The 25,984-nt window shown below is 44.0% G+C and overlaps 1 protein-coding gene across 3 annotated transcripts in view; it reads left to right on the forward strand.

The window, feature by feature from the left end:
• The window catches only part of SHISA9 (shisa family member 9), a 278,412-nt gene that overhangs the window by 230,873 nt on the left and 21,555 nt on the right, over positions 1-25,984 (forward strand). For all 3 annotated transcript variants that reach the window (XM_044232847.1, XM_044232845.1, XM_044232846.1), the window contains one exon: positions 22,050-22,205. In XM_044232847.1, coding sequence (XP_044088782.1) covers positions 22,050-22,205 — 156 coding nt within the window. The remainder of the gene's footprint in view (positions 1-22,049; positions 22,206-25,984) is intronic.

Raw genomic sequence — 25,984 nt, forward strand, 5'->3', positions numbered from 1 at the left:
TCCTCTCTTGCCTAGCCTCTTCCTCTCCTGTGGCCCAGAATTCCTCTTACCTTCTGGACCAGAGATGGAATAAACAAAAGCTCAGCAAATGCCTGTCCTTATCAGGACAAGTTCAAAAACCCCGAATCTGAATCTTTGGTGGTCTGGTTGTCTCAACTCTCCATTGAGTCTCTGACTGTGCTATGGCTGTCTTCCCAGTAGGGAAAGGTCACTGTATTAGAAGAAGGATGGGGTGAGGGGAACAGAGCAGTTAATTCTTCATAATTCTTCATAATTTTCCCAACATATGAATTGGGCACAACTAGTACCCAATACTTTTCTTTAAAAAACTGACATAATTTGTGTATGAACTCATATGATTTCCTTTTGCTTCCTCTCTGCCTTTCCCACTAAACCATGAGATCCCAGAGGGAGGAACGAGGTCCATTTTCTCATTGATGTATTCCCAATGCCTGGGATGGTGCCTTGTGCATAGAGGCGCTCCAAAAATATCTACTGTTTGGGTGAATGAATGTGATCAGATCTATTCTGAGGTTCTAGAGGGACAAAGAGATTCTTGAAGAACAAATGGAAGCGTAGAGAAGAGAACTGGGGTATTTTATTCTCAAGTTTCTCAGAGCATCTCTTCCACCCACGGGCTTGGTAGAAGTTGGGTGAGGTGTGCCTGGTGAGAGAAGCAGTCTAGAATTCTGGAGAGTTGACTCTCATCCTGGCACTAATGCATATTTGCTGAGTGATGATGGCCAAGCCTACCCCCTTTTTAGGTCTTGTTTTTTATTTTGTTTTTCTGTTTTGTTTTTCATCTGTAAAACTTTTGAAGGGACCTGGTAGAGTCTTCGAGGTATGCTGTTCCACAGTCTTCTGAGGAAGCTTCTGCCTCCTGTCTTGGGCCTCACACTTACAAGCTGCTTCCTCCAGTCACTCTCTGGGCTCCTGACACAGCAGATGGAGCTGGTGCCCGCCCACGGCTGACAGATGAGCCTCATTTACAGCCCTCAACATTTAACCACTTGGCTATTTGGCAGAGTCATCTAGCTCTGAGACACTGGGGGAGCCCTCCTTGTCCTGAGCAACACAGACACCTTCCCACGCTCATGCCTTTGTCTCTGCCAGGGACCTGGGAATGTGGAACCTAGAAGCCAGCCTCTGACCACTGGTCAAATATCAAAGACATATTTGAACCCAGCAGTATTGCCCAGAGACAAGAAGATGATGAGACAGTGTCTCAGACAAACGCTAGCTAGCTTGACCGATTTCCAGGTCACAGAAATTTGGAGCAGGGTTAGAGGACACCTAATCTCAGACACAGCCTGTCCATAGACTAATCTGTGTTCCCATAATAAAAAAAAGATGAACTGATCAGATGAGATCCCCAAAAACCAAATGTTTGGGAATGGCAAACAGACTGAGCCATCCTTATGGGTAGAGAATTACCAACAGGGCACAGAGCACTGTGTAGAATGCAAAATTCCACATCTCAAGAGGCAGGTTTGGGCAAACAGTCTCCTTTTCAGATGCAAAGTTATTTTTGCTGTAGGAGACACCTGTTGGAGTCATAGAGTCAATCAGGATAACGTCTGGAACCTTGTAGGCAGTGCTCATTCACCATCTTTTTCATCCAGAAACATGTCCTGAGCAGTTTCCATGGGCCAGCCATTGTGCTGGGTGCTGGCATTAAACCAGTAAGCAGATCGGATTCGGTCACTGCACATTTAGTGAAGGACATAGTATCAGTTAAATAACCATTCAAGGAAATGTATTTTTTTTTTAAAGATTTTATTTATTTATTTGACAGACAGAGATTACAAGTAGGCAGAGAGGCAGGCAGAGAGAGAGAGGAGGAAGCAGCCTCCCCGCCAAGCAGAGAACCCGATGCAGGGCTCGATCCCAGGACCCTGGGATCATGACCCGAGCCAAAGGCAGAGTCTTTAACCCACTGAGCCACCCAGGCACCCTCAAGGAAATGTATTTTTATGAGCTGTAATTATAGATAGAAAGGATAGGGTTATTATTATTGTTAGTAGTAGTATCCTCACCATTACTATTATCAGAGGGACAGATTTATATAGAGGAGGAGGCCCAAGAAAGCGTTCCCTAAAAAATTAGATATAAGCAGAGTCCAAAACGATGAAGCGGAAATCAGGAGAAGAGAGAACATTCTAAACAAAAGGGAAGGATATGTGTGAGAAGATCCTGATGAGGGCCAGTGCAGCCGGGAGTGACAGGAAGCCAATCGCTGGCTTGGTGGGCAGCCGCAGGTCATGCATGACCTCCTTGTACATGGTGTGGATTTTGAGTTTACCCAAAAGTGCGGTGGGAATTGATTAAAGGATTTCAAGCAGGGGGTGATGTGATTGCGTGTGTAAAGATTGCCCAGACTTGCGAGTGGTTAATGGACCAGAAGGGCTGGGGGAAGGCAATGAGGCATCTCAGTAGGAGGACCCAGGTAGGAGTCAATGGTGGTTTGGTCGAGAGAAGGGGCGGTGAACATGGAGTGGGGGCGGTGGAAGATTTGTGAAATATTTTGAAGGGAGAATCAAAAAGACACAACCTTTAAAACTCCCTGGAGATGAGGGTTGGGAAGCATATTTCGTGTAGAATTACCCTGAGGGAACCAGCAAGGAGGAATGGCCATTAAGTGGGAGTCCAACAAAATCTTTGCCCCAAGCTCCGAGTTATAAGTATGGTGTGTAATTGCCATGGGGCTGTTAGGGGTTTGGGATGGGGATGCAAGAAACTTCACCAGGAGCAGTGGAGACTGGAAACTGTGTAGTGGTGGGGCATCCAGCAAGCTCAGAGAGAACATGTCAAAAATGATTCAATCTGAGACATCTGGAGTTATAATTCATCCTAAGGTAAAAGGTTTTCCACCTGACTTGGCTCTAGTATCTCTAATTTGTTTACCCCTAGGGGTTCATTTTAAGCCAGATGTATCTTTTTAAAGGTTTATGTATTTATTGGGGGGGGGGCAGAGGGAAAAGGAGAGAGAGGGAGAATCTCAAGCAGACTCCCTGTTGAGCTCAGAACCCAACATGGGGCTCAATCCCACGACCCTGAGATCATGACCTGAGTCAAAATCAAGAGTTGGACACTTATTTATTTATTTTTTTTAGATTTTATTTGTTTATTTGACAGAGAGAGAGAGAGCACAAGCAGGGGGGGAGAGGCAGGCAGAGGGAGAAGCAAACTACCCACTGAGAAAGGATTCTAGTGTGGGAGTCAATTCCAGGACCCTGGGATCATGACCTGAGTGGAAGGTAGATGCTTAACCGACTGAGAGACCCAGGCATCCAAGAGTCAGACACTTAACTGACTGAGCCATGCAGGTGCCCCATTTTCACCAGATATTTTTGAGGCTGGGCACTCCCTATGAGTCTCATTTTACAGTTGAGAAAAGAGAGGGTCAGGGAGATTAAGTCACCTATCTAACATCCCACAGCTGGAAGTCAAAGTCCAGAGCTCCCTATACAAAACCTTCTTCCCCCCCCCCCCCCCCCCCCCCCCCCGTGTAGAAATATTTAGCTGAAAGAAGATCCCTCCATTCCTTGTTGGTTCTGTGTCCACACCCCTTGCCTTGTCCCCTTGTTTCTCCCTGAGTCTCAGCCTATCCACTACTGGTGATAGTGACAGAGTGAGTATATAACACTGAGTCAAAGTGTGAGAACCCCATTTTTCTTCTCATCGCCCCAGCTGTAGCAAATGTTGGGGACTGAACATTCAGCTTCATCTGATTTCCCATGAAGTTAGAAATGGATGTTATTTTAAAGAAATGCAAATTTCATATTTTCACATCTACAAACTAAGCTGTTTTTGATGTGTTGTTGTGTACTGAATCACCCCACAACTACTCAGCAGCTTGAAAAAAAAAAATCATGTTATTGTCGCCCATCGTTCTAGAGGTTGACTCTGCCCAGCTGGTTGGTATTCATTCCGGGTCTCTTATGTAGACGCGTTCAGATGGTGGCTGAGGCAGATGTCATCTTGAACTTTCTTTCCTCACGTATCTGGCAATTGATTCTGCCTGCCTCCTGGAGCCTTGGCTAGAACTGTCAGCTCAAACATCCACACACGGCCTCTGTAGGTAGCCTGGGCTTCCTCACAGCATGGCAGCTGAGTTCCGAGAGCTGGCATCCCTAGAAAGCAAGCAGAATTGCCTGGCATTTTGTGATCCAGTCATGGAATTCACAGAGCGTAACTTCTGCCTGACTCGGTTGGCAGGAGCAAACACAAAGATCTGTGAGGCTTCCGCAGTAGGGAATACAACACAGATATCCCACTGGATGGGAGAAGTGTCAACACTGTATTATAAAAAGAACAAATGGACTGGGGAGATACTGTAGTGACCACCTTGGGAAATGTAACCTGCCACAGGTAATAGGAAGTGAAGAGTAAAAGGAAACACATTAGTTGAAAGTGCCCACATTGTGTGTGTGTGTGTGTGTGTGTGTGTGTGTACTTGCAACTGAACATTTTCACCACAATGTAATTCATGGCTAGTGGTTGCAAACACTTTCATTGCAACATAATTCATGGCTAGTGCCATAAGGGAAGACAGAGTAAAAAGACAGAACTCTTCCCCATGTATTTGCTGCTCCAGCTGCTCTGAGTTTGTTATGGTTCCCTAAAAACTATACAATGCTTTTCCATCATTCTTTACCTTTGTTCTTAGAGGAATGATCTCCAGTGGAGAGCTTGCAGTCCTCCAGATAAAATTAAGTCTCTATGAAGTTCCTCGTCTACATTTCAACAACTGTGCTTTTCTTTTTGGAAGAAAGCTCTTTGGTTCTTTTTGCATAAATACCTGTTCTTATTTCATGTATGCAACAGCCTTCATCTCTCTGAGAATATTAATTGCATTTATTTTAAAGTCCTGACCTAATGGTTCTGTTCTTTCTATATCCTTGGATTTACATTATTCTACTTTTCAAGATTATCTTTTCTATTTCATAGTGTTGGTGTTTCCGTGGGTTAGGCGTGTCTGGATTGGGTACTCATCTTTGTGGCTAAGATTCCTTGTTAGATTGTCTACTGGGTTTCTTAGCACTGTCTTTCTGGGGAAGGGAAGGACAGCGCCTGTGGTTACTTGCAGTTCCCCAGCTTTATGAAGAGGGGCTCAGGAAAGAGGGGGATGTATCCCTCAATGGAATGCTTAGGCAGTTGGTCTTCTGGGTGGCAATGATTCTTCCTGGGCACCTCCGCCATCTACTTTGCATATCACTCTGTCTGTCTGACCTAAGATTTCTCAGTCATGGTGGATGCCTCGCTAAACTGAGAAGCCCGAGGGTTTGGGGAGAAGTAGGATGGCTTGGGTTCTACTTCCCTAGCAACTTCCTTTGCAGCACAAGACTAGTAACTTGTCAGTGTCCTCACCACCTCCTGTTTCCATTACTGCTGGGATGCTTGAACCCATCTTCTGCAGCTCTCTCCTCCGGTTTGGATGCTGCCCCGTGGATTCCTTTTTTAATCTAATCCCATTTTGGCCCCACATTTGAGAGATTCCTCAGACTTTCTGCTCTGCCAGCAGAACTTTGTGTTGCTAAGCAGGGTAATGTCTTTACATATTTTTAAAAAATTATTTAAATTTACTTTATAATTTATATACAGCAAAATTGATTCTTTTTGGTGAACAGTTCTGTGAATTTTGATAAATGTGTGGAGTCATGTCATCATTACCACAGTTAAGACCCACGATGGCTCCATCCTCCTACCTCACCTCCATATTCCTTGGACTGTCCCTTTGGAGCCAACTCTGCATCTCACAACCACAGACCTGTTTTCTGTCCCCATAGTTTTGCCTTTTCTAAAATGTCATATACATGGAATCCTATAGTATCTGGCATTTTGAGTCTGCCTTCTTTCACTTAGCATAATGTGCATATTTTTTTAAAAGATTTTATTTATTTATCAGAGAGAGCGAGCATAGGCAGACAGAGGCAGAGGGAGAAGCAGGCTCCCTGCTGAGCAAGGAGCCGGATGTGGGACTCGATCCCAAGACGCTGGGATCATGACCTGAGCCGAAGGCAGCTGCTTAACCAACTGAGCCACCCAGGCGTCCCAGCATAATGTGCATATTAAAAAATCTCTTCCTTTCTCCTTCTCAGTGCTAGTCCGTTGCATGGATGTAGCTTGTATATCAGATCACCAGTTGAAGGACATTTGGTTTATTCTAAATTTGGGGCGATTATGAATGAATCCACTTGAAACATCACAAGGTTTTTGTGTGCACGTAAGTTTTCATTTCTTTTGATTAAATACCTAGGAGTGGGATTGTAGAGTCTGATTCTCAGTATTTGTTTAACTTTTTATTTTTTCAAATATTCTTTTTTTAAATTTAATTTTATTTTTTCAGTGTTCCAAGATTCATTGTTTATGCACCACACCCAGTGCTCCATGCAATATGTGCCCTCCTTAACACCCACCACCAGGGCCTCCCAACCTCTCACTAGTGTTTAACTTTTTATTTTTTTAAAGATTTTATTTATTTATTTATTTATTTGTCAGAGAGAGAGAGAGAGAACACAAGATCAGGACCCTGGGATCATGACCTGAGCCGAAGGCAGTGGCTTAACCGACTGAGCCACCCAGGCGTCCCCAGTGTTTAACTTTTAAAAGAAATTGCTACACCTCTTTTTCCAAGGGGGTTATACGATGTTACATTCCTAGGAGCAATGCATGAGAGTTTCTGTTGCTTCACACGTTTGCCAGGATTTGGCATTGTCGGACTTTTAATTTTGTGTTTGTTTTTGCTATTCTTTTAGATGGGTAGTGATATCTCATTGTGATTTCCTTTTGTAATTTTAAGGGTATTTTTTGTTTGTTTTTTTAGACCTTGTTAATCCTTTTTAGGAATTTGGCTTAGGAGGGGTTACTATATAGTAATTTTTATCTTGAAACAGACCGTCTCAGATCATTTAAGTACTTGCAATATTACCCATATTACAGGGAAGTCGTTTACCTGCCCATACCCCACCCTCGCCCATTGGACTGTGATCTTGTCAAAGGTAACAGTAGGTCTTATCCATTTTTTTTTCCCCCGTACCCAGAAAGATGCCCGATCTAGGATTGACCATAGCATATAGGGATTATTTGATAAGTGGGTTATTCAGTGAATGAATTTGCTGAACCTGCAATTAGGAAGGATTTGGTTTAATCAACCTCCATCACTTGGAGCATTCTCAGAAGATCAAAATGGACGCCTGGGTGGCTCAGTTGGTTGAGCAGCTGCCTTCGGCTCAGGTCATGATCCCAGAGTCCTGGGATCGAGTCCCGCATCGGGCTCCTTGCTCGTCAGGGAGCCTGCTTCTCCCTCTGCCTCTGCCTGCCTATCTGTCTGCCTGTGCTCGCTCTCTCTCCCTCTCTCTCTGAAAAATAAATAAATAAAATCTTAAAAAAAAAAAATGGTTAGGTTGTTTTTATTGGGGCTTGAATGTCTTTAAAATGTGGAGATATGATGGGAAGAAAGATTTGATATTACAGATTCTTACATATGCTTAATATTAAGGTCAGTGCTTTTTGGATATATCTTGTTTTATCCTATTCCAGACTCTGTCATAGCTCATCAACTAGTAGAGAGAAAGAAGCATTAGTTTTGGATGAAGCTGCCTTGGTCTCTACTGTTTTTGACCTTGACTACATGGTTTAGAGCCTCTTTATGGCTCATTTTTCTCATCTGCAGATTGTGCACAATGACACCTAGTTTACAGAATGGCCTCAGGTATAATGAAGGATGTGTGGGTAAAGCACTGGTTATGTACATTTGTTTGTCAAATTTTTGGCAAAGAATGCCTAACACAAAATTTACTATCTTAACCATTTCTAAGTGTACCATTCAGTCACATTAAATATAGTCACATTGTTGTGCAACTGATTTCCCCAACTTTTTTCATCTTGCAAAATTGAAACTCTCTACCCATTAAACACTAGCTCCCCATTCCTAAACCATCCCCCCCAACCCAGCCCCTGGCAACCACCATTGTACTTTCTTTCTCTGTGAGTCTGACCACTCTAGGTACTTCCTGTAAGTGGAATCATCTAGTATGAGTCTTTTTATAGCTGGTGTATTTCACTTCGTGTGATGTCCTCAAGGTTCATCCATGATGTGGCAGGTGTCAGAATTCCATTCTTTTTTAAAGCTGAATAATATTCCACTGTATGCATATTTCACATTTTCTTTTCTTTTTTTTTTTTAAGATTTTATTTATTTGAGAGAGAGAGAGTGTGCGAGCAGGCACGTGAGTTGAGGGAGGAGAAGAGGAAGAGGGAGAGGCTGATTCCCTGCTGAACAGGGAGCCTGATGGGGGGCTCAATCCCAGGACGTTGGGATCATGACCTGAGTTGATCATGACCTGAGTTGAAGGCAGACGCTTAACTGACTGAGCCACCCAAGTGTCCCTATAACACATTTTCTTTATCCCTTCATCCATCAGTGGACACTTGGGTTGCTTCTACCTCTCCAGTTTCCCCCAACTAACTTCTCCTCTCGTTCACCTTAAGACCTCATAGCTGATACATTGCTGGAGCACGATTTGAACCCATGTCTCCTGTCTCTAAATGACCTATTCTCCATAACCTCACTGGGCTCTCAAATGCTCCTCAAGAGGAGGGATTGGCGTCCTAAATCACAAGGGAAGTTATTTAGGGAATGTTGGAAGATATGGAAAATGGGGAGAGACCTGCTCACGTCTATCACTGTGAACCAAAGCCATCCTCTATGTGATAAGCCCTTAAAAACAGATTCTCAAAGCCTAATGAGGGAGATGTGTACCCCAATTCAAGTGGGCTCTTTTTTTTTTTTTAAAGATTTTATTTATTTATTTGAGAGAGAGAGACAGTGAGAAAGAGCATGAGCGAGGAGAAGGTCAGAGAGCGAAGCAGACTCCCCATGGAGCTGGGAGCCCGATGTGGGACTCGATCCCGGGACTCCAGGATCACGCCCTGAGCCGAAGGCAGTCGTCCAACCAACTGAGCCACCCAGGCGTCCCTCAAGTGGGCTCTTTGAGAGACAAAATATATGGGTGATAGGAAATCAGTGAGTTCTGTCCCCCACGCATTGGTTCTTTGAAGTTTCAACCAAAGCAAGAGCTAAAGGTGTTTTTGGTGCACACCGAAAATTCCCTAAGCAACAAGTTGCCTGCTGTTAGAACATCCTTCAACCCCTGTGTAGAATCACCTCTTTCTTTCCTCCTTTCCTTTTCTTTCTTTCTTTCTTTTCTCTCTCTCTCTCTTAAGATTTTATTTATTTATTTGACAGAGATCACAAATAGGCAGAGAGGCAGGCAGAGAGAGGAGGAAGCAGGCTCCTCACCGAGCAGAGAGCCCGATGGAGGGCTCGATCCCAGGACCCTGAGATCATGACCTGAGCCAAAGGCAGAGGCCCAACCTACTGAGCCACCCAGGCGCCCCTGTGTAGATTCATTTCTACTCAAGACTTGGTATAGGATATATTGCAGCCTCCGTCCGTGGTTGATCTGCGTTGTGTTACCACCACCCGAAGGACACATACCTGAGCAGTGTAGTGTCCCTGGTGTTTGGTTAAGCAGAGCCCAGTTCCTCATTTGTTTTGTTGCTCTGCTTTTTTGTTGTCCTTGTTTGCCAGCCTAGGGATCAAATCGTCCATCAACAAAATACTTAGCCAGGGCACATACAGTCCAAAAAGGAAAAAAAAAAAGTTTCATGGCAACAAAAATGGCTGTTGCTAAGCTAACCCATTTAATGCATTTTTCTTAGTGAGAAAGCTGATTTTTTAGGTAGCGCTCCTTGCCTACTGCCTGTCACATAGCAGGTGCCTGAAAAAATGGTCTTTTTTTTTTTTTCTTCTTCTTTTTTCCCCTCATCCTTTCCTGTGGGAATTAGAATTCAGTTCCGTGGAGGAAGCTCTGGGAACTGGGAATGGAGGGTTGGAGATGAAACACATTCCCTGACCTCAGCGGTCTGGGAAAATAAACCCTGGGAATAAATTAGAAGTATTCCTCTGGTTAAAGAAGCAAAGTAAAAGGAGTGTTACAAATTGAATCCTGTCCCTCTCCAATTAACATGTTGAAATCCTAAGAATCGGTGCCTTGGAATGTGACCTTAATCTGGTTGCAGATGTAAATTGGTTAATCATACTGGAGTAGAGTGGGCCCAATCCAGTACAACCAATGTCCTTATAAAAAGGGGGAATTTAGACACAGACATGCACGTAAAGAGGACGCCATGTGAGGATGGAGGCAGATATTGGGGTGGTCCCTTCCACCAGCTCCGGAATGCCCAAGATAGCTAGCAAACCACTAGAGGCTAGGAGTGAGGCATGGAACAGATTCTCCCTCACCTCCTTAGAAGGAACTGACTCTACCAGCACCTTGATCTTTGCCTTCCATCCCCCAGAACTGTAAGACAATACATTCCTGTTGTTAAAGGCCCCCCTCTGTGGTTATGGCAGCCCTCGCAGATGAATACAGAGAGCTGTTGAAGTATTTAAGATAGGAGAGTGTGAGGAAGTTCCCCTGGAGGATATGATGTATAAGCTGACCCTGCAAAGATGATTCAGAGTCAGCCCGAGAAAGATGTAGGGGGAAAAGGAGAGCATTTTTGCAGAAGAAAATAGTATTTTTACCTGTGGTTAATTGTTACTTTCCAACTTACTCTAACAAGGTTGGGTATCTAATTTCTAATCCCACATCACTTTTGGACTAGAAATAATGAAGGCCAAAAGGACAGGCTGTTGCTCACCATGCAGCTAATAAAGGTCTAACCATGATGGAGGAGGGGGAAAGTCCTAAGTAGATGGAGTTGGGGGGAAGTGGGTGCAGGGGAAGGAGAAGAGGACAAGGGGCAGGAAAGAAACAATCAGGCCACACTGGGCTATCAAGGGGATATGCACTGGTAGATGAGTTCATGATCTTGACTTTGGGGAAATGGCCTCTGAGCACATAAAACAACCTTTCGTATTCCCAATGATGATGCCGAGCCTTCGGTGGTGAGTTAACCTACTTTGGAGATGTCCCGTTTTAGAAGTGATACCAACAAATGGGTGTTTCTTGAACATGCTCATTGATGCTACTTCCACTTAAAATGATCCTTTGTCACTGTCTTCGATAATCTCTCTTTCTCAGAATGTAGATAAAGAAGGTCTTCAACCTTCTAAAACTGGGTGAGGTACTGTGTCCCTTGTGTAGTCATGGAGATCTGTTTTGCTGTATCACGCCGCTAACTTCACTGGTCTTAAGGGTTCTCTGCATCCCCAGCGTGGTTCTTAGTCGGCTTCCTATTCTGGACTATCATCTCCTTGGGGTCCAGCCCGAGATTTGAAATGAATCTCTGCCCCTCCAAAGCCTGCATAAAAACTGGCCAGAAGTGAACATTAAATAAATATTTAACAACTCCAGTTTAAAATATCCCCATCCTAAATGGTCAAAATAAAAATATATATATTTTGCATGCTTAGAGATACAAACCCATGGGTAACACAAATGCCTCATTTACCAAAGGTTTTACAATGATATATGTGCATTTTTTCCTCCATTACAAATCCCTGCTGGTCCCTCTGCTACCAAGATTCAATAAGATGGATTTAATTCTCTTTCTCCATAAACCTTTTCGGTGAGAGCCTAGCCTGCTATGTTCTCTTTTGACAAATTCAGGGTATTTTTGAGTTGGATTTGATTTTTTTTTTTTTTTTTTTTTTTTTGCTTGCTTGTGACCAGAGAAAAATCTACATGGTGTTTCAAACTATAATTTCCAGGTTTTCTCTTTAAAAGGATACTGGGCACAAAGGTTTGGAAAGGCTAGAAAGGAACACAGAGCTAAAAGCCAGAGCTCTGCTATGATTTCCGAACATGTATTCTCTTTTTTGTTGTTGTGAGAATTACCAGTGCTACTGGCCCCTGCAGGAACATCTCCTCCCTCTTTGTCCTGTTCTGAGACAACTGAATGATCTGGAATGTGTCCAAGAATCCCGAGTCCAGAGAGAGCCTTATGGAAACCTACCGCTCTTTTTGTGGCCACCCCATCGTGTCATCTTTGTTTCCTGGACAATTGGAGGCACTAAAGCTTTGGCTATAATGTCTTTGATGGTTATTCTGTTTCGGGTGGGATGCTGAACTGTGTACATGTGGTCTCCTAGAGGAAGCTGATATGTCCCCATTTTAGAACTGAAGACTGAGGCTCAGGCAGGTGTTCTCACATACCCCCAAGATGCTATTGGCAAAGAGAAGAGCCAGAATTTGAATCCAGAATCACTGAGTCAAAATTCTGTTCTTACTTCATTATGTCATGGCAGATGCTGCTGCTTGTGGCTCTGGGACCACTCTCTGGCTGCAAAACTGTACTGTACTTTGGGGCACAGAGAGGATGTTGGGGAGGGCGCGGATGAAGGAGAAAGCTGGGCAGGACCAACATGGCCTCTTGGTCCAAGCAACCTCTTGGGTGTTGAAAAAACTTTGGGAAAACATTTTGAGTTTCTCTAATTAGTAGGTGGTGGAGGAGCTAGGACTTGTCCACGAAGCAAAATACCTGGGACATTGCAGACACTCAAATACATGAGGAGGAACAGATGTGTGAGCAGGATGGAGAGGTCGGGGCACAGGTGCAGTCCACAAGGCCGTAAGGGATTCTCAGGATGGGGTTCGAGGGGAGTCTTGCTCACTCCCTGGGTTATAACAGTAGGTTCTGTTCTCTGTATGAAGAAGGAAACAAAAAGACATAGATCTGACCAGTGGTTTAGTGGTCTGAGGGGGAAATTTTATAAGAAGGAAGATACTCAAGACAGAAGAGTCTCTTTCCATAGAGAAGGTTCAGTGCTGCGCCTCTAGTTTCTTCTTCTCCTTGCTAGAGGCAGCTCAGCTTAGTGGAGGAAGCACCCATTTTGCCATCAGACAAACCTGGGATCAAATCCTGACAGTTACTAACATGTTGTGTGACTTTGGGCAAGCACATCAACCTCTCTGGGCTTCGATTTCCTTCTGTGTAAATTAGGACTGTAATACTTGGAGAAATAGGGTGTGTGTGTGTGTGTGTGTGTGTGTGTGTCTTTCTGTCTGTCTGTCTTAATATAGTTAACATGGTTTTCTATTTGGCCTTTCTGAGTTTGTGACTTTTGTCTGAGTTGGTCCATGATAACCATCTGCTTGGGAGACAAAGGAGAGTAGAATAAAGTAAAAGGAAACACTCCATGCCACCATGTGAAACCCACTGCCCGACAATGAAAGGTTCTGTAGCAGGATCCCTGCTCTCAGACCATCTGGTGTATGAGGCTCCCTGAGGAAGGTCAACTAGGAAGTCTGGTAGTGAGGTCATCCCACTTCGTGTCTTAACTGGCTGCTACCTTACAGTTCAGAGCTTCTTTACTTTGAGTTCCTCCCCGAGTTCCAAACCCAGGAGTGAAAGGAGAGATCCCTGCCCTCAGCATTTCCCTCATCCCTCATTCTCCCCAACCAATGAGGGAAAGTCGAGTGACATTTCCTTCATCTCTTCCTCTCTTTCCTTGTCATTTTCTCATTTCCCTAGAATCAGAGGAGGCAGGCTTCCCATCCTTTTGCTTCACTGGTCCACCCTTGACAAAATCTCCTGATGGTCTTGCCTGCCAAATCCAAATCTGGTCCTCAATATGCTAAAGAATGGAGAGAAAGGTATGGGGGAGGGAATCCTCAAAAAGTTAGAAATGAACTACCTATGATCCAATAATCACACTCTTGAGTATTTAAAAGGGATGCACTAATTCTAAAGGATTCATGTATCCCGATGTTTACAGCAGCTTTATCTACAGCAGCCGAATTACAGAGGCAGCCCAAGTGTTCACTGTTACATGAATGAATAAAGAAGATGTGGTAGATATATACAATGGAAGATTATTCAGCCATCAAAAAGAATGAAATCTTGCCATTTGCAACATGGATGGAGGTAGAGAGTATTATGCTAAGTGAAATCAACCTGCCAGAGAAAGACAAATACCATATGATTTCACTTATATGTGGAATTTAAGAAACAACCCATCCCCCCCAAAAAAGGACAAAAGGGGGAAAAAAGAGAGATCAAGAAACAGACTCTGCACTATAGAGAACACATTGGTGGTTATCAGAGGGGAAGTGAGTAGGAGGATGTGAAATATGTGATGGGGATTATGGGGTGCACTTGTGATGCGCATTGGGTGTTGTACGAAAGTGTTGAATCACTATATTGTACACCTGAAACTAATATAACACTGAATGTTAACTGTATTAGAATTTAATATTAAATTGTATTTTAAAAACTAAAAAAAAAAAAGAGTAGAAAGAAAGAAATTGAGGGGGAAAAAAGCGCTTTCCAAAGTCAGTCATGTGACTTAAAATCATATCACTGTCGGGCTGTAGAATGATTTTTTGAATGTTAGAAATTTGAATTTAACTCCCTTAGGCCCAATAAGGAAGTGGCCAAGAGCACAGATTCTAGACTCAGAAGGCTATGTCTTTCTACCATATGCAAATGGTATAACTTTGGACAAGTTTTATCTCTGTGCCTTGATTTCCTCCTTTGCAACATGGGCTGAATAATAGTATCTCATAGAAATTCTATGAATTATTGGATTGGTTCAGGTACAGAATAGTGCCTTGTACCTAATAACACCCCTTTGTGAATTATGTATATAAGTGTGTCTTCTCCATCTTCATCATTAATCAATTAATATCATCATCATCATCATCATTTTTCTGCATGTTTCTTCTGTTATAAATCTTAATTCCCCACCCTTACCTAGACATGTAGATGCCATGGCCATCATGTATGTCATTAGACAAAAGAGAAAAATACATTAATAATTAAACAAATCCACTGTCCTTAAGACTATGCTGTAGTTGCTACAGTCGTTTCCCATGGGAATATGGGTTCATAATTCTGATATTGCTAGACATGTATACTGGACTTAACAACTGAGTCAATGGCTGGTGGATAACAGAAGCCATGTTTCTTATTGTAGGTGTGAGAGCTAACCCATAAGCAAGAGGCGGAGCCTAGAATGATCCATGTGATGATGGATTACAGTTAGAGATACCAGGATGAACTCATGTTTAGCATAAAGTAGATACAGATGGTTAATAAATAAATATTTTTAGACACCTATACATATGAGTTAGTACACACACATGATTTCCTTACTCTGTCTGCAGAGAGAGACCAGAAAGCAAGGAGCACACCCAGCACCCAGATCTTGGTTGCTGAAACCATTCTACAAAATAAACAACCAAGCCTCCTTGGAGAGATGGCTGATTTTAGTACTGGACAGGGAATGTACAAGATGAACCTAGAGCAACTTGTATTGCTAGAGAACAAGGAAGCTCTTGAAGGGGGGCCATAGGAGCCAACTGAGAGTTTCCAATGGCCAAATCTGGAACAATCTGAGCAAACAAACAAGAACAACAACAACAACAAAAACCCAAAATAAAACAGTATTGGTTTATAACCCAAAGTGATAAAATTCATGTCTGTGTGTCCACACTGATATAAGAAAGTTTTTGAATAATTAAGTAGGGAAAAAGAGACAAGTCTCCTATGAAGAAGAATTCTAAATAATTTATGTAGAAACTCTGTCCTCCAAGAGGTGGAACGTAACTCCTTGCTCTTAAAGTGTGGGTTGCTTAAAGTGGCTTAAAGAGTATGGCATGAAAAGAGAAAAAGAAATAGAGTAAAAAAAAATAAATAGAGTAACTTTACAGTGGGAGAAACTTGACAGATACTACTTCAGGCAGGTGATGAAGGTTAGCATCAACAGTGATAAGGCATCATAGTGTATATCCTTGATGGGTGATGATGAGAATGTCACTTTACAGTTCTCCTCCCCCAAACCTGTAACCTCCGTCTAGTCATGAGAAAATCATCAGACAAATTCCACTCAAGGGCTACTCTACACAATACCTAGCCTGCAGTCCTCAAAACTGTCAAAATCATCAAAAACAATGAAAGTCTAAGAAACTAACAACCAGGAGATAACTAAGGAAACATGATGACTATGTTTAATGTGGTAGTTGGATGAGATTCTGGAACAGGAAAAGGACATTAGGTCCAAGCTTAGGAAACCTGAATACAGTGTAGACTTCTGTTAATAGTAATTTATCAAAGTGGTTCATTATTTGTACCATACAACACAAGATGTCAGTAACAGGGGAAACTGGGTCTGGGGTGGGAACTCTCAATGCCATCTTTTTTTTTTTTCTTTATTTATTTATTTTAGGGGGAGATAGAGTGTGAGTGAGCATGGTGGGGAGGGGCAGAGAGAGAAAGAATTCAATCAGATGCCACGCTGAGCGTGGAGCCCGATGTGGGGCTCAGTCTCACAATCCCGATAGTATGGCCTGGGCTGAAACCAAGAATCCAACGCTCAACTGAATGCACCACCCAGACGCCCCTCTCGGTGCCATCTTGGTAGTTTTTATCAATCTAAAACCGTTCTACAGTGAAAACCTTATTTTAAAAGATATATTGGGGGCGCCTGGGTGACTCAGTGGGTTAAGCCACTGCCTTCGGCTCAGGTCATGATCTCAGGGTCCTGGGATCGAGTCCCGCATCGGGCTCTCTGCTCAGCAGGGAGCCTGCTTCCCTCTCTCTCTCTCTGCCTGCCTCTCTGTCTACTTGTGATTTCTCTCTGTCAAATAAATAAATGAAATCTTTAAAAAAAATAAAATAAAAGATATATTGTAAGTAGATCTCTATCTTGTAGGGTTGATGTAGGAATTAGAGATACAGTGCATGAGAAATTCCTTGCCAAGCCAGGCACATAGCGTACACACTCCAAAACAGCACTGTTTGACCATCTTGTGCCTTTCTGAGCTGTTCTTCCTGTGAAGTGCCTTGAAAGACTGGCTATTGTTGGTTTTCTTCCAAGAGCAGCCAAATTGGTCCAGTTTCTGATAGTTGTTATTTGTCTCTTCTACACGGAGAAGCCCACAGCATCCTCCTAGTGTTTGCAACTGAGCATTTTTACCTTAGCTGACCCTATCTGAATTGCATTTATTTTATTTCTGTTTAGTGACTAAGGTATAGCACATATAATGGTACTTGCACAGCAGTTACCTGGGGTAAGTCAGCCAGATGCTTGCAATTAGAGTAGCTCTATCTCACTCTTCTTTGGAAATGAGTGTTAAATACATAAGACCCCGCTTCTGTCTTAGGAAGGAGAGCACAGGGACATCATCAACTTCTTGTTTGTTGACCGAGGCTCTTGTTGGAAAACAGCATCCCAGAACAGCAAGTCCTTGTTAGTTATTTCTAAGAGTCAGAATGAGTTGCAAAATTATAATGTGGCAGGGAAAGTTTTTTCTTGTGGCATTGGGTAGAAGTACCTTTCCGCAGAGGTGAAGGTGGGTATGATATCTCTGGGACCAAAGTGTGTCTACAAGAGAAACTGTCCTGCTGAGAGCAAGACAGTGTTGGTCCAACTGAATGCTTTCTATGGTCATGACTATATAAATTAAATGATATACATAGAGAGATAAATAGGTAGTTAATATATACATATGTGTATGTATACATATGCACATAAAAATACATATGCAAATACACTTATACCTACATACTCTCCATCTTATTTTTCTTCTCGCCTCTATTGGCAAGGACAGATCGTACCCACTCTTTGCTCTTCCCTCACCCTATTGTTCCGTTTTGCTTAGATACCAAGCTGGGCTGGCTTCCCATCTAGACTTTGGTCTCTCCTCCTTGGCTCGATATATTTGAACAAAACTCATAGAGAATCTGGGTTGCCAGGTCTACTCCATCTTCTCGTTCTGTAAAATGAAAATAACATTTAAAAAACCCAGTCACAAATGCCTGTTTAATAGTTCTTGATTGCTGCCTTGAGACTGGATTTCAATATTTGTGAATATTCGATGTCTGGAAGCGAACACAAAATGGCTCTCTAAAACGGCCGGAAATTTGCTTCCTGTGGCGCTGCTTATGATGGCAGGAATGTGACTTCGGGGCAGCCCCATCTCTTCTTTTGTGAGGGATTCCTTTGGTAGGCCATCTTGGTCAGGCCTACTTATATTAACTAACTACTCACTGCCCTTGAGGTAGCTCAGGACTTGGGAGAAATCATCCAGAAGCAAATACTTTATAATAGCGTATTAAATATTATGTTGAATAATATAAAGGACTGTCCCAAGAGATGAGGAACATCGGTACAGATTTTTTTTATTTTCTTTAATGAAGTGTTTAACATTTCCCCTGGCAGGCCTGGAAACGAAATTTGAGTCTAGTGGGTGGGATCTAGGATTAAGGGAGCAAGGATTTGGGAGAAAGGGTGGGTTTGACAGAAGTCAGCTCTTTAACTAGACAAGGCTCATGTTTGGGATTTACTTCCAGGGGTGAAAAAAACAGGACTTGCCATAAAGACATTAGTAAATTAGCTTATGAATGTCTTTGGGCATTCCCAATGTACTACTGAGGCCAATTGAAATTTCTTCTAAATCTCTGTAGAATACCAAGGAGCAATGCCTTTTACATCTTGACATAATCCCCAGGCCTTTTTTTTAATAGCCACATGGGCAGCCTCCCTCTGGTCAGCTTCATTTCCTCGAGGAAATCCACACAACAATTACACTAGTCCAAACTCTACATTGCAAAGGACAGTAACCTTGAAGCATATACTAGGTTGTTAGAAAGGGGTTTCCCTATCTTCTTTGCTTTCCTCCTGTTGTCCTTATTCCTTCACAGTAAAGAGCTTCTCCACATGGCAGGGAATCCATGACCTCCTGGCTCCTTGACTCCAAAGGTACCAGATAGAAAAACTCAAGGAGGCATTCTGATTGGTCCCCCTAGATCACGTGCCTGCTTCCAGTCTGAGAAGAAGGATGCACTGTGATTTGTCCAATTTGGATCCCATGCTCACTTCAGTGGCCAGAGGCGTGAGTTACTGGCCTGATTTCTAAATACCAGCTCTTACACGTCTCAATAAGAATTTCTGTGGTGCCAGAGCACACTCTGCCCCCTGGAACATGGAGGGTTGCAAGTGCTAAGGCCTTACCGTCCTCCAGAAGCAGCCGTCATCTGATGACTGATGGGAATTGGTGTAGAAATAAATAGTAAGAGACTCACTTCCCCGTGGGGTGACAGAATTCTGAGACAGGCATTCAACACCATTTACCGGAATCCCAAAATAGGATTATTCTCTAGTTCACTGAAGTTGTGTCTGCTTTCATTTCCCTGTCTTCCTCTCCTACCCCTTTTCTATAGTATCCCCTGAGCTTCCCTCCCAGATTTGCTCCTGTTTGAGTCCTTATCTCAGTGACTTCTGGGAAAACCTAGACTAAGATAGTCGCCATGATGGGCGGCTCATCACGTGACTCATGCGCCTGGCGCGCTGTGCCAGAGGACGTACTGAACACACACAGCTAGTACCTGTCCAGAGAAAAGGAGATTGTGAAAAACAAAACAAAACCACAGAACCAGCACACAGTGAGAACTTAGGGTACCTGCTCCTGCTGGACCAGCATTTGGGCATAAAACATGTCTGGCCTAACATGCCCAGAGAGAGCAGACAGACTTCCCCAGCAGATTGTTCTGGAGGGGAACATGTTAGAGGATCTTGGGGTCCTGTGCAGTGGTCTTGTGTGCATGTGCAGTAATAGAAATGCTCTTCTTATCTCTGTGTCTTAGCTGTAGTCTCCCTGCCTCTTTCCATATGGGTGTCTTGGTTTCTAAAGCCAGACATACTCCATATCTGTCATGGATTGGGTTGTGTAGAAGCAGTACTTGAAGAAGGGGGTCAGGTGTATGAGACTGAGAGAGTGTAACAGACACACACAGACACACAGATGTAGAAGCACGCACACGCCCCTTTCAAGTCAGGAAAGATAAAGGAGCTGCTCAAGGATGGGGTCTCCATCTCAGATAAAATCTGGGCTGGGGGTGATCAAATTATGGATTGGGAGGGAGACAAACCATAAGTGACTCTCAATCTCACAAAACAAACTGAGGGTTGCTGGGGAGAGGGGGGTTGGGAGAGGGGGGTGGGGTTGTGGACATTGGGGAGGGTATGTGCTATGGTGAGTGCTGTGAAGTGTGTAAACCTGGCAATTCACAGACCTCTGCCCCTGGGGATAAAAATACATTATGTGTTTATAAAAATTTTTTTTAAATACTTAAAAAATTTAATCCAAAAAAAAAAAATTATGGCCCTTGGACTAAAACTAGCAGCCACCTGTTTTTATAAATAAAGTTTTATTGGTACACAGCCACACCCACTCATTGACATCATGTCTGCACTTTCTTGCTACAAGGGCAGAGTTGAGTGTTTGTAACAAGACTGTGTGGCCTGTAAAGACTGAACCGTTTACAGTCCGGCACTTTACGAAAGAACGTTGTTTATTCTAATCCCTGGGAGCTCTAGAGCATCCATTACCTCATAAAGCATCCCGACCTTGAGGCAGAGGGCTGGGCTGAATGCTGCGTGTCCTAGGGTCAGCCAGTGTCTGCTGGCCGACCACCCCAGGTGTTGAGGGTGAGGTGCATGAAAGACACTAAAGCCAGGGCAGTGATTCCCGAGAATAACTTCCTGGGTGTGGGGGGCAGCTGGGAGCTGTGCACAGCCAACACAGCAGCTGGGGAACGTGCACGTGTGGTCAGTAACAGAGATCAATCAAGACAGGACCAGCACCCACTGCCATGTTTCTCTGGATCTGGCCGAGTGCTTCATGAAGCTGGCGAGAACCTGTATTTCCTGCCTGAAATTGAGCCATAATCACCTCATCTGGATTCCACCATGCCTCACTCTCCCCTTCACTCTGCCCATCCCACTGCTATTGGGGTGATGGGGAAACCCTTCCCAAGGCCTCCTGGGCCCTGCCAGCCTGTCCAGCCCCTTCTCCTTCCACTTGACTCACACTCCCGCTCTGCAGCCACGTGAGGGGGCCTCCTGTACTCCTAACTCTGCATCCCCTCCAATTTCAGGGCTTGTCGCCATGCCCTTCCCTCTGACCTGAGCACCCTCCCCAGCGCCCTTCACCTCCACCCACAAGTATAAACACATCTAGATTTCTGGATCTCAGCTCCAAGACTCTTGTCTCCCAGTAGACGTCTTGAACCTCTCACCCCACGAATCCCGTTCCCTCTAAGTAGCCAATACTTGGTTCGTGTGTCTTGGCATATTTCTTTTTCTGTTTTTGCAAATCTCACCATGCTTGAAGCAATAGATTTCCTCTTCTTTAACAAAGTGCATTACTTTCACATTTGCTTTTTCTCCCTTAGCAAAAGGACCCCCCAAAAACTAGCCAGGTTGGCATATAGAGAGTTAACTAATTTTTTAAAAATTAATTAATTAACGAGAGAGAGAGAGAGAGAGAAACAGAGTTCGATCCCACGACCATGAGATCACGACCTGAGCCACAATCAAAAGTCTGCAGTTCAACGGACTGAGCCACCGAGACACCGCTAGAGTTAATTCATTTTTAAACACATTTTTTCCCCTAGCAGCTGCAGAATATCCCATCGTATGAACGTACATTTTGTATGTAATATGGACGTACATTAATTTATTGAAGAATTTCCATCTTTACGGAGTGGAGTTTGTTTCTCTGCCTGTGCACTTTGGTCACTCTTTATAGACAACGGTGCAAAAAACATCTCTGAACAAATATCTGTGTACTCCGACACTATTTCTGTAGGCTCAGTCCCCAGAAGCGGTATCGTTTGGTCCAAGTACACATTCACTTTCCATTTCCAGACCCACTGCCACCTTCTTTTCTGCAAACTGGGCACTGGCGTGAGGTTATGAGACGGGCCCGTTTCCCACATCTTTGCCAGTATGGTGGCCCTCCCATCCTTGTAACGTTTGCCCATCTCTTGGCAAAGGAATGGCTTCTCATTCTCACTCTCCGACGTACATTTCCTTGATTATTATTGAAGTTAGTTATATATACATATATATATTTGCCCTTAGCCCATCCAGGCTCAGCTGCTTTCTAGGGAGGGTCCTGGAGCCCGTTGCTGCTCTGCCTCTTGTATCCCCAGAGGGTGGGCAGTTTGGGACCCGGCGATGCTGGGCATGGGTACAAGGTCCCGGCTCCACCTGTGACCATGACCATGTCCTGCTTTCTCTTCACTTGCAGACACGACCCAGATGAACAACGCAGTGCCCACCTCGCCTTTGCTCCAGCAGATGGGCCATCCCCATTCGTACCCCAGCCTGGGCCAGATCTCCAACCCCTACGAGCAGCAGCCACCGGGCAAAGAACTCAACAAGTACGCCTCCTTGAAGGCAGTCGGTGAGTCCTATTCTGTTTCTCCTCTCCTTTTCTGTGCTTTTTTTCTCCTTTTCTCAGCTTTTTTTCCCTTTCCCTCCGACTGCTTTTTTTCTCATCCTGTCGTATTTTTTTTTCTTCCTACTTCTCCTTTTCTTTCTCTTCTTCTCTCTCAAAATCTGTGTCTCTCTCTGTCTCTGCCACTTTCTCCATCCCTTTCTGTCTCTTCTCTCTCTCTCTCTCTCTCTCTCTCTCCCTCTCTGTCTGTCTCGCTCACACATGTTCTTGGTCTCTCTACCTGGGGCCCAGATTGCTGGGAAGCAGAGGCCCTGGGCTGCTTCCTCTCTGACTGGATCAAGTCCTACCGTGCCACGTGGGGCAGGGTGGGTGAGTGAGGGACACATGTGGGGGTTGTTTCCGTGGGAGGAGGGCCTGGAGGCTCTTTGCGTCTGACCAATACTCAGCCCCTTCGTCATCCACTGTCTGCCCTCGTGAATCCTTAGAGAATCCAGGACACTGAGTCTCCAAATGCATTGGCCTCTAGTGGGTCACACCCCCCCCAGTCACCCCATCTCTGAGACATCGATAGCTGCGCGCCCCCACCTCAGGCAGCTTCCACGCTTCAGGATGGGGTGCGTTGCCTGGCTCTTGTGCTAACTGGGCTCTTATCAAAGTGCCAGACATTGCACTGGGCCTTTTATACATCCCGCCGCATCTTCTCACAGGGATCCGAAGAGGAGGGTACAGTTATTATCCCAATTTTCAGATTAGTAGACTGAGGCCAAGGGGTCTAATTTCATTTGCCCCAGATCAAGCAGCCTATGGGTTTTTAATTGCTCCAGGAGCTACCTTCCTGCCACTAGCCTCCCACACCCCTGCTCCTCACCCCAGCTCACACATGAGGGAATGTGACGGCAACCCTGCTGCTGACCAAGGCTCCTGAACACATCTATCATATAGGAGTTCTGTGGGGTGGAAGCCAAACTTCTGGCAGACGCAAGACTCCCAGACCCCATGCTTGCTTTTATTATCCGGTATTTGTCTTCATTTCTTCCCTCATCTGAGATGGGATGGGAGATATTTGTTGATCGATTCCAGTGTCAAATATCTTAATTCCATTACACACTCACACCAGAAACCAAAGCCACTGTCACATGTCTATGATGCTTGTGGGGACCATGGTCTCCCGACACCAGAGGCATAAAACAAGCATCTTGGTGCTCAGCAGAGGGCCAGGGGCATATTGGGAACTCGGCAAGCATTGGAATCACAAGGATCTTCAGGAATTCCTATTTTCCTCCCATCTCCTAGGACTTCTAGATGGAGTCACTCAAAGACAGACGAACCAAATTTTTAATACCAAGGGCACAGCTCATGTGGGCCGACACAGACTTTTCTAAATCCCAAGCCCCACAAGGACTTATGTGCCAGTTCCCACATTTCCTGTTGAATATCTACGCCCAACTCAGCCCTCAAGTACATTGACCCCATGACCACAGATTCCCTCCGTTCCATATTCCGTGTTTGCACAGCGTATGCATTCTAAGCATGTTCAAATAGACTCAGATATTAGTAGGAAGAGCTGAGGGCTGTTGCCTAGGAGAGAAAGAGTCAGGGCGTCTGTACCCATGTAGCTGCAAAGACTTCATACACTGTTGGGTGCCTCCCCCCTTCCTGGGCTTTGCATTTAGGTGATAAATGACATCTGCTGGTTCTATTTGATTCTTCTCTTGGCATGAAAAAAAAAATCAGCCCAGACATATTTTTCTTTTGAACTGGTGACATTACCCTAAACAGCTTCGGCCCAGTGTCTTGTCCCCCATCAAAACTCAGTAGCTATTTGGGTAAATAATGGGTGGATGGTCCCACAATGCACCTTGTTTTTTAGCAAGGATTTATACAGGGATCCTGTGCCTTGCAAATGTCTGCAGGGCATTGAGAATTAAATTTGCAGTGTGAAAATATATCTTACCCTCCTTAAGTAACCCTTTCTTCCCCCAAAGGGAGAACTCGTGAAATGTTTGCTGAATGAATGAATGAGCTTGTCTTCGTAATGAATCAAATAAGAGCTTAGTTGTAAGGAACCCCTGATCTTCTAGAAAACTCTAAAGGATCTTATTTAGAAAACCCTCCTCGATCCTGGATATGGCTGACGTGCCTCTCCTCTTCTCTGTCCTTCTCTGACTGCCGCGGGTGTTCACGAACTTTATCTGAGTCACTGATGATCTTGTGACTCCTAGTGAATGGAGGTCCAGTGGGACTGCCCGATCCAGTGGCCTACCCAGGTGTCCGGCATCTGCCTGCACAAATGAAATGCAAATCCCATAATAAATGTTCTTTGAAGCATTCTTTATTAAGGCATAATTCACACCATGATGTGTGTGTGGATGATGAAATGCATTTCATTAGTGAAATCATTACCACCAGGGAGAGTTGTTTAAAAAATTGTTTGCTGTTGAAAGCTCAGCAGCCTCTGATATCCAGACTCATTTTCCAAAAATTTCCAGTAAACAGAGCCTTGGACAGCCTTTAGGGTTAGCTGCCAAATTCGAAAATACCCCCGCAAAATAAATTTCTCTTGGCAGCTTTAATATCCAGAACATGGGGTAGTTTGAGCCAGTCACTGAGACCCTCTGACCGCAACTTCTTCAAGTGAAAAATGAGGACTGAAAAGTGAGGAAATTTGAAAATAGAAGATGAACCAATACCACTCATTCTAGTTATTAGAGTACCTGTGGGCCATTAGATATGTCCCGTCCATTCACTGCCAACCCAGAGAGAAAAGGATGGTGACTGTTCGTTTGGTTTGGTTTATTTTATTTTAGTTGCGTATTGAAATCACACTCATTCCTGTTTGAAGAAAGCTCCTTTCTCTCTACGATTCAGGGATACAGCATGTGACTGAAGAATGGTCTTTGTTCCTAAGGGGTTCACTGTCCAATTATCAGTAACAGGTTAGCACCCACTAGGGAAATGTCAGACGCTAAACTTCGTCAGACTCTGTACAGAGAGATGTGTTTCGTTCATTCATTGATTCATTCATTCATTCTTTAGACATTTAATCTGGTATCCCTTGATTGTAGGTCCCATTGAGGCATGAACCACGTCTGTCCCATTCATTAGTGCATCCCCAGAACCCACTAACATGTGTGGGGACTTAATGAGTGTTCCCAGCACATTATTTGTAAAATCAGGGAATAATAATGTGTGATGGGTACCACAGCAAGTCAGGAGCCTGAGATGATCAGCAAGATGGTGGAATTGAGCACAGCCTCCGAGTTTAATACCTCACTCAGACATTTGAATTTCATTCACTCGGACACTGAATTTCATTCAGTGCCCTTGGATTGAAATTCAACTTGGAGAAACTGATTTATAAACAAAATTCGAAGCATTCTGGGATTCTCAAATAACAAGCTTGATCCCTTTAGGGGAATTTCCCTCCTTTAGGAAAAGTGACTCCATGGAGAAACTTGAATTCATTCATTCATTCAACAGTACTTTTCAAACACAGAGTAATTTCAGAGATTACTTAATATCCTGAGGTCTTAGTTTCTCCCTCCGTAAAATGAAGATAATAAAAGTAGACAGATAATGGTTTGTTGGGAATCTTTAATGATACAGTGCACAGAACATGCTTAGCCCGACACACAGTCAACCCTCAGTAAATGCGGCCACATATGAAAGTCTTCAGACCGGAGTTGTTTGTTGGCCATATTTTTCCTTGAATCTCCAAGGTAGACCAGTACTTTGACTAACATGTAATTGTTCAGCCATCATTTGGGGGGAGGGATAGTTTATCC

The sequence above is a fragment of the Neovison vison genome, chromosome 14 (assembly GCF_020171115.1).
Source record: "Neovison vison isolate M4711 chromosome 14, ASM_NN_V1, whole genome shotgun sequence".
NCBI classification, from domain to species: domain Eukaryota; kingdom Metazoa; phylum Chordata; class Mammalia; order Carnivora; family Mustelidae; genus Neogale; species Neogale vison.